General features: G+C 54.6%; 1 protein-coding gene across 3 annotated transcripts in view; it reads right to left on the bottom strand.

Annotated features, from left to right (window-relative positions):
* PDAP1 (PDGFA associated protein 1) overlaps positions 1–13,238 on the bottom strand; it is a 33,634-nt gene extending 20,396 nt beyond the window's left edge. For 2 of the 3 annotated variants that reach the window (XM_054507691.2, XM_054507690.2), the window contains exons 1-5: positions 13,080–13,238; positions 10,082–10,173; positions 8,656–8,766; positions 6,954–7,075; positions 4,551–4,702 (exon numbers count right to left, since the gene is read on the bottom strand). In XM_054507691.2, coding sequence (XP_054363666.1) covers positions 4,551–4,702; positions 6,954–7,075; positions 8,656–8,766; positions 10,082–10,173; positions 13,080–13,092 — 490 coding nt within the window. In that variant the 5' untranslated portion in view covers positions 13,093–13,238. Of the gene's footprint in view, positions 1–2,717; positions 3,447–4,550; positions 4,703–6,953; positions 7,076–8,655; positions 8,767–10,081; positions 10,174–13,079 lie in introns of those variants that run through there. The other variant, XM_045875784.3, reaches the window with a different exon arrangement.
* Positions 13,239–13,281: the final 43 nt, after the last annotated feature.

Below are 13,281 nucleotides of genomic sequence, written 5' to 3'. Positions count from 1 at the left end.
ACCAGGTAATGAGTTACATCCACAGATCCTAACTGTGAATGGCCTTACGTTTGCAGGATGGAAGATACCTAAACATACCTTATCCCAGACTGTTCTAGGGCCTATCCATCAGGATATCCCCCAGTCAGAAAAGGCCCGCTGACTCTTTCTTTTAAATCACAAGATAGAAATTCTAAGATCCCAGGAGACAGGCCTCACAACTCCTCTTATTCTAATTGCTTGCCAAGGCCCTCCCAGCCTGTACCAGCCCGCTGTAAGGTGAGCTTCTGGTCCCAGAGCTGACGGGACTGTTGTCAGGCCCTGGAAGGCCAGGGAGGTGTCCACATATCTTTTTTTTATAGCTCACCTCAGGGCTGAAAAGTGGCCCCAGAATATCAGTGTTCTTCTGAGACCCTGACAAACAGGCTCCCCTCACTCTGAGAAGGATGAGCAGGAAGCATGCTCTTTGGCTGCAGGGGCCTCATAGATGTGAACTGTCTGCCCTCGTTAGAGACACAGTACTTGGCTGAAAACTGACAGGCTCAATGTTTTGCTTCTCAGAAGGAGGAAAAGGCATTAGAGGACTAGGTCGGATAGGGCTGGGCTTCTGTGGCAGGTGGGAAGTACATCAGGGAAGGAGGGGATTGGACCCTGTTCTGTGGTGGACACTAGGGCCACTGGCCAGGCTTTCTACACCCTGCCCCACTGGATGTTGAGGACAGTGGAGGGAACAAGTAGCTCACAGTCTGGTGGGGGCAGTTAATGATGACAACCCAGTGTTGGGGAGGGAGCTGGTGGAGCAAGAAAAGGAGGGATTGGGACTGAGGGAAGATTCCACGCAAGTCATAACGTGCAAGAGGGCTGTAAGCAAGGGTCTGACCTTTCTAGGAGCCAGAGGATTGATGTGCAGGACAGGGATGAGGTGGGTGGTGAGACTGGGAAGGTCCCCAGAGACCAGCTTCTGGAGGTCCTTGGCATTCTGGGGAACCAGGCCACTAAAATGGGAAGACACATGAGGCTGCTGGTGCAGTTGTGTGGGTGTGAGGTGACCTGGGAATAACACAGGCCCTGGGGACCAGCGGGATGCAGGGGATGAGGGACAGGGAGGAGCTGGGATGACCTGGGTGAGTGGAGGAGAACACAACTGGGAATATCCTAACGCGAGTCATTATGTCCCCAGTGTGGGAAGGTTTTGGGGCGCCTGGGTGGCTCAGTTGGTTAAGTGTCCTCGATTTTCGGCTCAGGTCATGATCTCAGGGTCATGAGATCGAGCTCTGTGTTGGGCTGAGTGTAGAGTCTGCTTGGGATTCTTTCTCTCCCCTCCCTCTACCCCACCCCCCCATGTGCACGCATGCACTCAAATCTTAAAAAGGGGGGGCGGCCTTGTCACCCCCTTTTAAGAGAAAACTGAATGCCAGAGAAAGAAGTTACCTCCTCAGAATCTCACAGCCAGGAGGTAGCAGAGCCAGGATCCAAACTCAGGTCTGACTTCCGAGCCCCACTGGAGGGGCACCTGCTGAAACGTACTGGATGTGGGTCCGGATCGCTAGCTGAGCCAGGAAGGAAATGCTTCGAGCCAGAAGTCTTGCCGACACGTCACCCAGGTACACAGGTGAGATCTGTGCGACCACTCGGAGGCCCGTACACACCAGGGACATCCTGGCTTCTAGTCTCACACCAAGGTACAACCAGACAAGGACAAGTCCCGGGCACACAGGGAGCCCTGCTGGCCCAGCCGTTCCTGCAAACCCCCGGCTGCCAGCACGTTAGAGGCCACCTCCTCACCACCCCGTGTGGCTCTAGTTCGGCCGGCTGGCAGCCCCCGGAGCCAAAGACAGGGTACTCTGTCTGTGAACCTTCCAGACAACCACCACCTTCTTGTTCGTCTTCTCAGAGAACTCATTTTCACGGCACAGACCTGAACCAGCTCTGCACGACCTCCAAGGGGTGGGGGGCTCTGGCCAACCTCTGAGGTTCAGTCCCGCTTCTCAGGTCCAGGGTCAGGGATTTTCCACAGCCCAGGGGGAGCTGCAGATGCTGGCAGCTGTGGTAACCCTTCCGGGGCTCCTGGGGCTGTTGACCTCCAGCATGGTCAAGCCCAGGGGGCGTGGCAGGATCCCTGGAAGTCAGGGGCCCAACTCCATCTCTGCCACTAAATCCTCCTTTCTGACCTCAGGCCAGACCCCTGCTTGGCACCAGTTACTGACCTCTCAGGACCGTATGCAAAGGATGCTGGTGTTCACAAGGCGGAGCGCCCCTGATGAAGGGGTGCGGGAGCAGGAACAGGCACAGTGGCCGAGTCTGCAGGCAGCTCACGTGATGGTGCTAAGCCTCAGTTTCCCTGCTGCCATCCCCACCAGGGTGGTAAGGATGGCATGAGGTCAGGCCCGGCAGTCATGCCAGGTATTGGGATGCTCCTCCCAGCACTGAAATTCTGACACTGTGAACACCAGGGGCACGTGGAGGGCATCACAGGGAGGCACGCTGCTGGTGCTATGGACCGTGGACCGGTCCCTGGTCACTCTGGCTTAGGGTCTACCACACTTGGGTTAAAGGAGGGGAGGGACGAACTCTATCCCGAGGTCTCTCCTAGCTCAAATGCCCAGGGACCAGTCCCCACACCCGCCTGGGTGCTGCCCGAACCTCGTGGGGCAGGCCTGCCTGAGAGCAACACCATGCCCTGCTGGGGAAAAGGGCCCCCAGGCACAAGGGCCCAAAAATGGATCACAGAACAAAGATTATGATAATGTCAAGTTTAATCTGCCAAATATACAAGTTGGACTTGTGGAGTATGTTTTGCCTGGGTGCTGCACAGTAAACAGAGGCTTCTTGAAATGATCAACGGGGAGGGTTAAGAATGGGCCCTAGTGCTGGCCAGAAGGGTGGGGATGGGGCGGGGAAGGGCAGAGGGGACTGGCTGGGGACGAGCCATGACCCTCATGGACCCAGGGGCACGGGCTCCCAGACGACAGCCCCTCTGAGTGAGCACCCAGGCAACACAGACCGGGGCCGGTTGTTGCAAACTTGTCAGCAGCTGCCCCCCCACACACACACAATCAGCCCCTACCAGGCAACCTACTGGACAAATGGAAGCTCTTCTTACCCCACTTCCCAGGCACCCCCAACAAGAGTTCTGAATTCTAAAAACGGCAAAACATTCGAATGGTTACATATGAAATGCTGTCCCGCATCTTTCTGTCTCAAAGATAGCAGCCGCTCCCTCCCCCCAGCCCTCCCCACCATCCCCCCAAACAATTTCTGTGCCAAGATGAGAAGGAGGCCCCAGGCTGCGGGGGCTCCTTGCCGTGAGGGGCTGCTGCTGCGGCGGCGCCAGGACGGGGCAGGCGAGACTCGGCAGAGGGCCTGGCGGCGCGGCCGGACCCCTGGCGCCTCCTCCCGCAGGCCATGCTACTTATTCAGGGACAGCGACTGCATCCGTTTTCCCGACAAAGTCGCGTCATCCTTTGCTGAGGGCGGGAAGGGAAGGGCAGGTGTTAACGTGACACCACCCCCCCGACACACATGCGCCCGCACACCCCGGGAGCACGGCACTGAGGGCTCGAAGACCACAGAAAACATTCGGGGCAACGGGCTCAGCCGGCAGAGGAACAGGCCCGGGGGGAAGAGGGTTCCTGTGGAAGCCACTGCGCCCTGGTGTCCAGACATTCCCGTCACATTTGGGGGGCTGCCCCCTGACACAAGCCCACCACACAATCTACTGGGCAAAGAGGAACCTCTAACCACCCCCAGGCGAAACCCCACAATCACACCCTCTCCCCGTGGGCGCTGCAGCCTCCGACCAGCAACAACATTCCAAGGTCTTTCCTGCTTGTGGTCTGGGAGGAAAGAGCTACCAGTGGGGAGCTGGGACAGCAGGCTACCTCCAGTGTAGTGTGACAACCCTGGGGCAGCTGATCTCCCCCTTCTAGGCCTGTTTCCTCATGATTTGGTGAGGAGGCAGGACAGCAGATCCCTAAGGGCTCTTGTGGCCCCACGTGTACAGAGGGGTGCGTGAGACCAGGAGGCGCAAAGTCCTGAGTCAAATGCTCCTATAAACCAGACCAACTCCCCACGGCTCCCGCCACCAACCTCTGACCCCACTGGAGGGAGAGCACGGAAGAGGGAGAGCTGGGCCAGATTTCATCCGGGGTGCGTGTGAGGTCCAGCCCACGCCTGCCCTACCCTCTCAAGCCCCTCAGATGGACAGCGGTTACCCGAGGTGGCTCTCCCCGCTACACAAGGTACCAGATGCCTTAGCAGGACCGTCCAACCTTGAAGGTATGCCCTAGCCGCATCCCTGCGGCTTCCGTCGGCTGCTGTGCACGGTGCTCTGCTTAGACTCAAACCCTAGTCTGACTCCGGGCTGCTGCTGGACACTCCCCGCACCCCGGGATGTGGTGGGCAGGAACGCCCACCTCCACGTGACGAGAAAGGCACACGCATGTACCCACAGGCTGCGTCTCCAGCCAACAACCCAACCCCATCCCACCACACAACGAGGACACTGAAGCGCAGGGTTTGGTGGCTTGCCCAGAACCAGAGTCAGGCAGCCAGACGAGCTCACCACTTACCTTTCCTCTCTTCTTCTTTCTTCCTGGCAGCCTCTTCCCGCTGTTTCCGGATGATCGCCAGCCGGGCAAGGTCAGCTTTGGCTTGCTCTGTCTTCCCAGCTAAATGCATTTTCATGTAACGCTCCTTTGCTTTCTGCTTCTCGATTTCTTCTCTGTTTGGATAAAATGGTGTCACAGGGGACATCTTCACAACCATTATCAGCTGAGCTGAATGTGGAAGCCAGGATAGAAGCCAAGTCCTCGGGCCTGGGGCCCAAGTGGAGGAGGGCACCCTGGCTCCGCATACCCTCTTCATGATGGACACTCACCAAACAAGCAGAGGCACGGGCCCGGACCTCTGACGGACAGACTTAAGGGGCTGGAGGAAGTTCAAGTGGTGCAGCAGCTTCCCCAGACAGCAGAGGATGGGGGTGAGCTTAGCACAGAGTGAACAATGTCTGCGCTGGGGGGTAAGGGGGTGCTAACTAGGGTCTCATGTCCACAGCGAGAAAGGAGGCTCAAAAACCAAGTGAACAGTGTATCCAAAGATGAGCAGGAGGAGGAAGGCACTGGAAACCACATTCTGTGAGGGGTAGAGAAGGGAGTGGACCAAGTAGCCCCGGATGGGAACCACACCCACCCAATCTCAGGTCAACAGAACACAGCACATTCTCAATCAGGGCAGCTCAGATGTGTAAGAAGAGACTGCCCTCCAGGGCATGAACCCCCACTGAAGAGGGTGTGGGAATGAGAGCTAGGCTCCCACAGGACAAAGGTGTCAGTCACCAACCCACTAGATAGAGAAAGAGGTGATGGAGGATCTTCCTCCCAGGCCTGAGATTTTGAACTGGAGTGGGCACACTTTTCACTGTGCTATTGGATGGTCCCACTTATACCAGGTTCCTGGAAGAGCCAAGTACTGGAGGAGGGGGCAGGGAAGCCCTGCCTAGCAGGAGCCTGGGGGAAGGACCTGGCCTCCCGGAGGTCTTCACAGCACACAGCACTGAGTAATAAGAAACAAAACATGGGGACAGGCCCGACAGAAGGAGAGAAGGCCAGCCACCGAAAGTCAGGAGACTCTGGATAAGAAACGTGCTACAGAGATGAGACTAGCATACCTCTCAGCTCAGCAGATCCTACCCTGGGAGGTAGGTGCAGAGCCAGGAGCCTCTAAGCTAAGCAGGAGAGATCCAAACCCGGGGGGGGAGAGGGGTGTATGCCCTGGAGGCATCCGGAATGATGAGCAAGGCTACCCAAAGGCTCTGCAAAGCCCCCTCAGTGAAGGCTAAGTGCCAGGCAGGATGCTGGACCTTATGGCTTTCACTCTGCAACCTCAAAAAGCAGGGGTAACAACAGGATCCCCTTTTTACTGTTGAGAGGGAAACTACCAGAAGGCTAGAATCCTTAGCGGCCTCTAATCACACCCTGAGCTCATGAGCCTTCCCTGTGGGGTTTTCTAGACCCCTCAGCCATGTTAGCACAGGAAGGCAGATTTAAATCCTAGCAGCGGGCGCCTGGGTGGCTCAGTTGGTTAAGCGACTGCCTTCGGCTCAGGTCATGATCCTGGAGTCCCGGGATCGAGTCCCGCATCGGGCTCCCTGCTCGACAGGGAGTTTGCTTCTCCCTCTCCCACTCCCCGTTTGTGTTCCCTCTCTCGCTGTGTCTTTCTCTGTCAAATAAATAAATAAAATCTTAAAAAAAAAAAAAAGACTAAACTTCTTTAAAAAAAAAAATCCTAGCAGCCCAGGAAGGAAAAAAAAAAAATAGGGCAGTTTTCCCTAGAGAACTTCAACCTCTTGTAAGGCCCCTGGTATCAGCCGGCAGCCATCCAGAGTCAGGGCACTACTTGTCAAGCAATGGCCATGTGCAGAGCACTCCAGTACTGGACTGAGACCCTCACACAACCCAGAGGAGGCTGTCCGCAGCTCCATTTCCACCTGGGACTTGGGGAGCCCTCAGGCAGCCAGTACACCTCTCTGCACTGTGCTGCCTTCTCCCACAACCCATGGCAGTGACACCAGAAGAATGCAGGCCAGCAATGGTCAGATCAGGCCGGAGAAGGGAAGTGTCCCTGGAACGGGGTGCCCTGAAGGAAGGGACTATAGAATAACCGTCCGTATCCTTGGGCATTACTTCAAATGCAACGCTCAGGTCCGAATCTGTTGTTCTATTTTTCCCTGCTGGGTAGAAAAAAATTATTTTTGTTTTGTGTTTTTGGAGAAGCTTCTATAGAGCCTTTGGGGAATAAGATGAAACAAAAATAAATGCTGTAGTTGGAGCCCCGACCCAGTCACTGGGAACCTCAGAGCCCAGGAGGCAAGGGCAGGGGATCTGAGCGCCTCAGCCACGCCCCCACTCTGCCCCGGCCCGCAGGCCAGCCCCCTGCCCACATGCCCAGGTCCCAAGCCCAGCAGCAGTGATTACCGTTCTCTCCTTGAAAGTTCCTTGGGCCCATCCAGGTCCAATTGTGTGACCTTTTTGGTTGTCTGTGCCACCCGGTTAGGGTTCTCGATGTCGATGAGCCCCTCCACGCCTTTGCGCTTTTGCTAAGATGGGACAAGAAGCTGGCTGTTGGAGAAGTTTAGTCCTGCAGAGCCCCTGAGGGCCACTCCCACCGTCTCCCAACAGCCCACCTGGACGGGGACAAACTCCTGCTCCACCCCCCGGCCCAACATGATGCTCGGTCTGAGCCTCACAGTGGGAATAGCACTCAGGAGAGTCTTCACCAGCCTGGGAGGTACAAGGACGGTGAATGCACACGACTAGAGCCCAATCTATGCCGAGTCCCAGCAACCAGGGATTATTCTCTGTTTCGGAGGTGAAAGAACAGACACAGGACTAACTAACTTGCCTAAGGCCAACCAGGAAGTAGACAGCAGGTGAGCTGAGAACCCAAGCCCAACTCACAAGCTCTCAACACAGAGCACTATGCCCCCACTGCAAGCCCGGCCCCTGCAAGCAGTTTTCCATGGAATCTCACAGATGACGGCAACAGCACTGCTGGATCCCCGGGGCAGGCCGGGCCAAGGATGTTCTCAGGACCAATTCCAACTCCCAGCCATCTCAGCTGAGGGGACGGAAATGACTTGAGAATGAGCCACGAGATCACAATCAGTTCTAGTAAGCTGCACCTCCCACCTCCCCTGGGGGAAGTTCAGCAAGAGCACAAGTCCTCAACGTAACAGGCTGGGTCCAAGTTTCATGTCATGTTGAGCCCAGCTTTTCTCTTTAAGTGACCAAGGAGACAGCTTCCAAACAGCAGTGAATCTGACACAGAGCTCCAGACACCAACAGCCAATCCAGCTACCTGTAAACGCCTCCACTGACATCGCAAAGTGAACGTGCCTCACGCACTCTGCTCCTTCCAACCATCCTTAGGCCATAGCCTTATGCCTCCTTCCCTCAGCCCCTGCAGCCACTCCTCGGCAAACCCCAATGAGCCCATCTCTTAAAACGTGGTGTGAATCTGCCCACTCGTCTCCACAGCCACTGCCTCCATCCCAACACAAGTCAGTTTCTTGTCTGGAGACCTGTTGCCATTTCCCTGCTTATAACCTCAACACCCTAGGATTTACTCTTTGCAGAGAAGCCAAAACCACCTTTCAAAAGCAAATCTGGTCATCTCTCCCTCCCACTTCAAGGCCTCCACCAGCTGCCCCCCACCCACAACAGTGAAACCCAAACCCCTTCAAGTGCCACACAGGAGCTGCCCTTGCGAACCCCTCTTCTCTCCTCCCTAGCCACTCCTCTCTGCATCCACCAAGGCACATGCCCCAGCAGCCTCCTGCTGCTCCTGTTCCCACCCCAGGGCCCCCGAGTGTGCTAACCCAGCCGCCCGGACTGCTCTGCACGGTTATTTTCACACACCTGGCTCCAGCCCTTTTGTTCAGATCTCAGTTTGAAAGCCACGTCCTCATGATCACAGTCCACCTTGTTCATAATACCTGCCACTACTTGAAATTATGCTGTGCGTTTACTTCCTTATTGTAACTCCCTATTAGAACATAACTCCTTCTGAGCAAGGACTCTGTCCGCATCTACCATTGGAAATGGTAATCAAAAGGCACTCGATCAACGTTTGCTGACTGAATGAGTCCAAGTCCCAGGCCTCTACCAAACGGAGTACCTGGTAATCGTCGTCTTCATCTTCACTCTCATCTGAGTCTAAGGATTTCTTCTCCTTTTTGGGGTCACCTGCAGCCCCATCTCCACCTTCTTCTCCTTGTTCCTCTTCTTCCTGTTTCAGAAATGGACAACCTGCAAAATCAAAAATGCACAAACCCCCTAGACTGTGACCCCTGCTCCCATCACCTCCAGACTGTGGACCCAGAGAAATTAAGCCCCAGAAGGCTGGGACCAAGTAGGAGAAGGGTCCTACTCTGAGACCCTGGCTCCTAGTAGGGGATCTGGGTCAGAGGCAGCCTATCTACTCGGCTCCACAGCCTGAAAGCCATTCCCACAGTCCAACCTGGGGGAGAAGTTCATCTCCCAGGGTCAGAAAAACTCAGCTGTGGGGCTGGAAACCACAGTCCTGCGCAGCTCCCCTCCTGCTTCCCCAGCTGCCACACGCAGCTGCCAAATCCTGAGCCAGTCCTCCTCTGCTTTCCACTCCCACAGTTAATGGCAGGCCAGCCACTCCAACCTGCCCATGCAGAGGCCTTGCTGCATTGGCTTCCTAAGACAACACCCAACATGCCGCTTTCTTCCACTTTTCTTGCTTCCCACCAAAACTATTCCTAACAAAAACAGTAGGTCCTTCCCCCTTAGCACTTGCCCACACATTCTCCAAGGTCCTGTTTAGCTGCCCGCCCCTCCGTCAGGCCCTCTTCCCCTCTCTCCCAGAACATGTGGCCCCTCCCTTCTAGGGGCTCCCAGGCACTTCACAGCTGTGTCACTCATCGGGCCTGACTATGCTCTTCTCGGCCCTTATCCAGGGGCAGATCTAATGGTGTAGTCAGGGATGTGGACATCAACGATGATGGAAACATTCTATTTCCTGACAACAGGCTGGAAAAAACACTGCAGGAACAGAGTATAGTGAACTACTAAGCTCAGACTAGAGGCGAAAGGTGAACAGCTTCAGTGAGAGTCACAGAGAAGATGACGTTTGGCAAGGCCTGGAAAAACGAACAGTACTTTGCCTGCTGGGGGTGTGGGAAGGCAGGGCATCATGTCATGCTGGGTCTGGCAAGAGGTCTGGCATGGCTATAGCAAACAAATGGGGACTGCTGGGAGCTTGAGCCGCGGATGGGCTGAGCCTGGCGGAAGGACAGCTCCCAGAAAGCAGGAACACAGGGCCAAGAACAGAGACCCACTAAGGCAATCACCGCTAAAAGAACAAAGTTCTAATTGATTCAATCAAAGATGGCTCTCCTCTTCACTGTCGGTTATTCTGGGACACCTGCCTGCTGTCCATGCCCCACCCCCACCCCGAACCTCAGGTGCTGGCTTCTTCCTAGGAAATAGGTGGTCTTTGCCTGGCCTCTCTGGATGCCAAAGAGGCAGGAAACCACCCTGGGCCACTCCAGTGGCCTGGACAGGCACGTACTCACCCTGGCCTTCTGCTTCTCAGCCTGGAGCTGTGCGTCGATCTCCTCAGGGCTTGTGTACTGCCTTGCCCGGCCTTTGTGGCCTCCCTTTCTCCCTGCACAAAGATTGGCAGTTTAGGATGGTGGGAGGGAATTGGCTTCCTTGATTGCCCTGAGCCCCAGGGGGCTGTGTCCTGCCTGAGGTGCTCTCATCAGAGGCTGCAGAGTCCTCCCCCACCCCTCACCCAGCACCACCCAAACCTATACTCTCCTACCTTCACATGTTCAAAGGGACCAAAGGAGCAACATGTGACCACCTGAGGCAGCCCCAACTGTGTGCTGCATGTAGCTTCCTACAAATGAGACCCAAGGGGAGGATATGGGGGAGGGCACAGCACACACAGTAACTGGCCAAATCCCACGGTCCCTTAGAAACCACACACAGTGCACCCAAATGCAGTCAGAACATGTAACACTCACATCCTGCTGTGACTACAGTGGTTTTTAAATGTTCTGTCACAGTCATCCACTCATCTGATCCTCAGAATAAACCTATGAGGAGTCACAGCTGGTCCTGCTCTGCGGACAAGACACTTAAGATTCAAATCTCAGCTCTACCACTTGCTAGCTTTTGGCAGGTACTTAACCTCTGAGTCTCCGTTTCTCCATCTGTGTTCTTATCTCCTAGAGTTTTCAGGCGAACGAACTTAACATGTGTAAAGCTCTTGGAACGGTGCCTGGCATTGAATAAGCACTACAGAAACATACGCTACATTTGTTATTTTTCTAATAGAGTATTTTGGCAGGAGGAAAAAAACAAAGCCACTGACCACATCAGTGATTTACTGTAAATGTCAGAGATATAATAAAATACTTCACGTTCACCTAAGTGGTATGGTAGAAAGAAAAAACCTAAAACCTACTGAAAACTTTCTTCTGCTTGGAGTAAGCAGCATAGCCGGCAAAGTTAAAGCTGAGAATGAAGCCGACTACCTTCTAACAGTTAAAAATGTGACTGTAAATTAAAGCTCATCTAAGAGTATCAGTTTTACAGTCTGACCCTCTTGAGCGAAGACAAAAGACTGACCCCTGCGAAAGCCATCAGCCAGTTTTATAGCAGGATGGCACCTGCTCTGCTGGTCCTGGAGGATGCTGGGGGTTGTGGCCTCAATCCATCCCCACCTCTTCTGGAAGCTTCGGCCCAGCTGACTTCCAGAGTGTCTCACTGAGGGTAGAGAATCTGTAATTAGACGGCCAGGGCTCCTCTGGACTCCAGAGCCAGGAGCAGAGAAACCAACCTCCTCTTATTTCCTAGACAGCAGCTGCAAAGCTGTAATTGGGCTGCTACAGACCACACCACCCATTTTTAATGACTACCTGGGTTCCCAGGGGTGTCTCAGTCTATGCTCATGAAAGTCCTATTTTGAGAGATCAAGCCTGCCGCTTAAAAAAAAACAAAAACAAAAACCAACACCCTTTCTTGCCCTCTTAAGATTCCAGGCAGTAGTCAAAACTCAAAACTGGCTACTATAGGCTCTCATCCAGCACACCTGGCTAGGGGAGACTGACCTTAGCTTGGCCTACCATAACTTTTATCAAAAACTGCTCCTGCCTTTAAAAGTGTTTCACATTTATACAGCGGAAACAAGAGGGCATCCTTTTCTCTCAGAGAACTTTATACTTTAAAATAAAAGAAGTCTTTTGTTTTGCTTTTCAAGCAAATCAACACAAGCAAGAAATGTAAATCGTATCTGCCCATGAAGCTTTTCACAAGCCAAAGATCAAGTCACTTAACCAAGATATTTAGGATTTTCTAATTCTAACCTCCAACCTTGGCTCAAAGTATCTATGAAATAGGACCCTTAGAGCCAGAATTCTGGAACCGAAAGGGTTCAATTAGCACCCTCCTTTTGCAGAACACAAGACTGAGAAAAATGGAAGAGACAGGGCTCTTCCTACCACAGATGAAATCGGTAGGGAGGTAGGTTTGAATGGATTCGGCTCTGTAACCCCCAATATCTCTGCAAGTAAAATCAGGAAGTCATTTAGGTTTGAAAGAACTCCAAGTAGATTTCCTGTGGGCTGAAGCATCTTAACCAACATGACACATGAGCTACCGCTATTAACCGAACATCTGTTCTGTGCCAGGAGTTCGCCGGGCACTTTGAGTGCTCTATTTTGTTACGACCTCTACCTCCAGCTCTCCAAGCTAAGGGTTATTAGCCAGGTGCTCCAGATGAGAAAAACAGGCTGGAATTAAGTGATTTCTTCCAAGTGACACAGCTAGACTTCCAGAACTTCTGACTCTTAGGGAAAAGACAATGAAGGACTGGTCTACCGTGGATCCTCTATTTTCTTGGCCAAGAAACTGACAAAACCCTGCAAATAATGCTTAATGGGCGCTTAACTGTGATGCGCCCTCCACGTGGATTACCCAGTTTAAGCCTCCCACCTGTACTATGAGGTAGGTACAATCATAAGCCCGGTTTGCAAATGAGAAAACCCAAACACAGAGAGATGAAGCAACTGGCTCAAAAGCACACATGGAGCCGCTGACGAATAGGCGCGGTCAAAGCCAAGTCGGCCAGGCTCGAGAGCATCAAGTTAGGTCTCATTCGGCAGGCCCAGCTCGCCCAGAGCTCGAGAGGGCCCACGTTTTGCGCGCAAGGCAGAGGGCCCGGCACAGGCGCGGGACGCGGTGACTCAGTCCCCGGCTAGAAGCGGGAGGAAACTCCCGCTCCCCCAGGCCAGGAGCAGTGCGCCCTAGATCCGGCCTTCCGTGTCGGCGAAGACCCGGAGCCTCGGAGTCTCCCCAGACCCACGAAGGAGGGGCTCGTGGCCACTCCGGTCCTCAGTTTCTCCATTCGGACAATTGGGCGTCGAGGCCCACACCTGGCCCTCAGCCGGCGCGGACGCCCTCCCTCTGCGCCACTCTCCGAGACGCCCGCGGGCTGAATGAACAGCGGCTGCCGGACTCGGGCAGCCCCTCGAGGCCCGCGGGCCACGCGCGTTCGCCCCTCACCTCCTTTAGGCATCGCGGCTCCAGCGGCGGCGGCGGCGGCGGCGGCGGCGCCTCGAACTGACACCGGAACCGGAAACACCTCGGGCTCGACTTCTTCCGACCGGCTCAGTTTTCCTCAGCGCTCCGCCGCCGCCGCCGCGAGGGCCGGGGACCTCAGGGAAGCCGGCGCACGGAGACTGTCCCGCGCGTCGCCTGAGTCTAA

Source organism: Mirounga angustirostris, unplaced genomic scaffold (genome assembly GCF_029215605.1).
Source record: "Mirounga angustirostris isolate CCGP_5_RB_7025 unplaced genomic scaffold, mMirAng1.0.hap1 SCAF_5, whole genome shotgun sequence".
NCBI lineage: Eukaryota > Metazoa > Chordata > Mammalia > Carnivora > Phocidae > Mirounga > Mirounga angustirostris.
The sequence above is the reverse complement of the archived record's forward strand: the minus strand, read 5'-3'. Positions and strand labels throughout refer to the sequence as shown.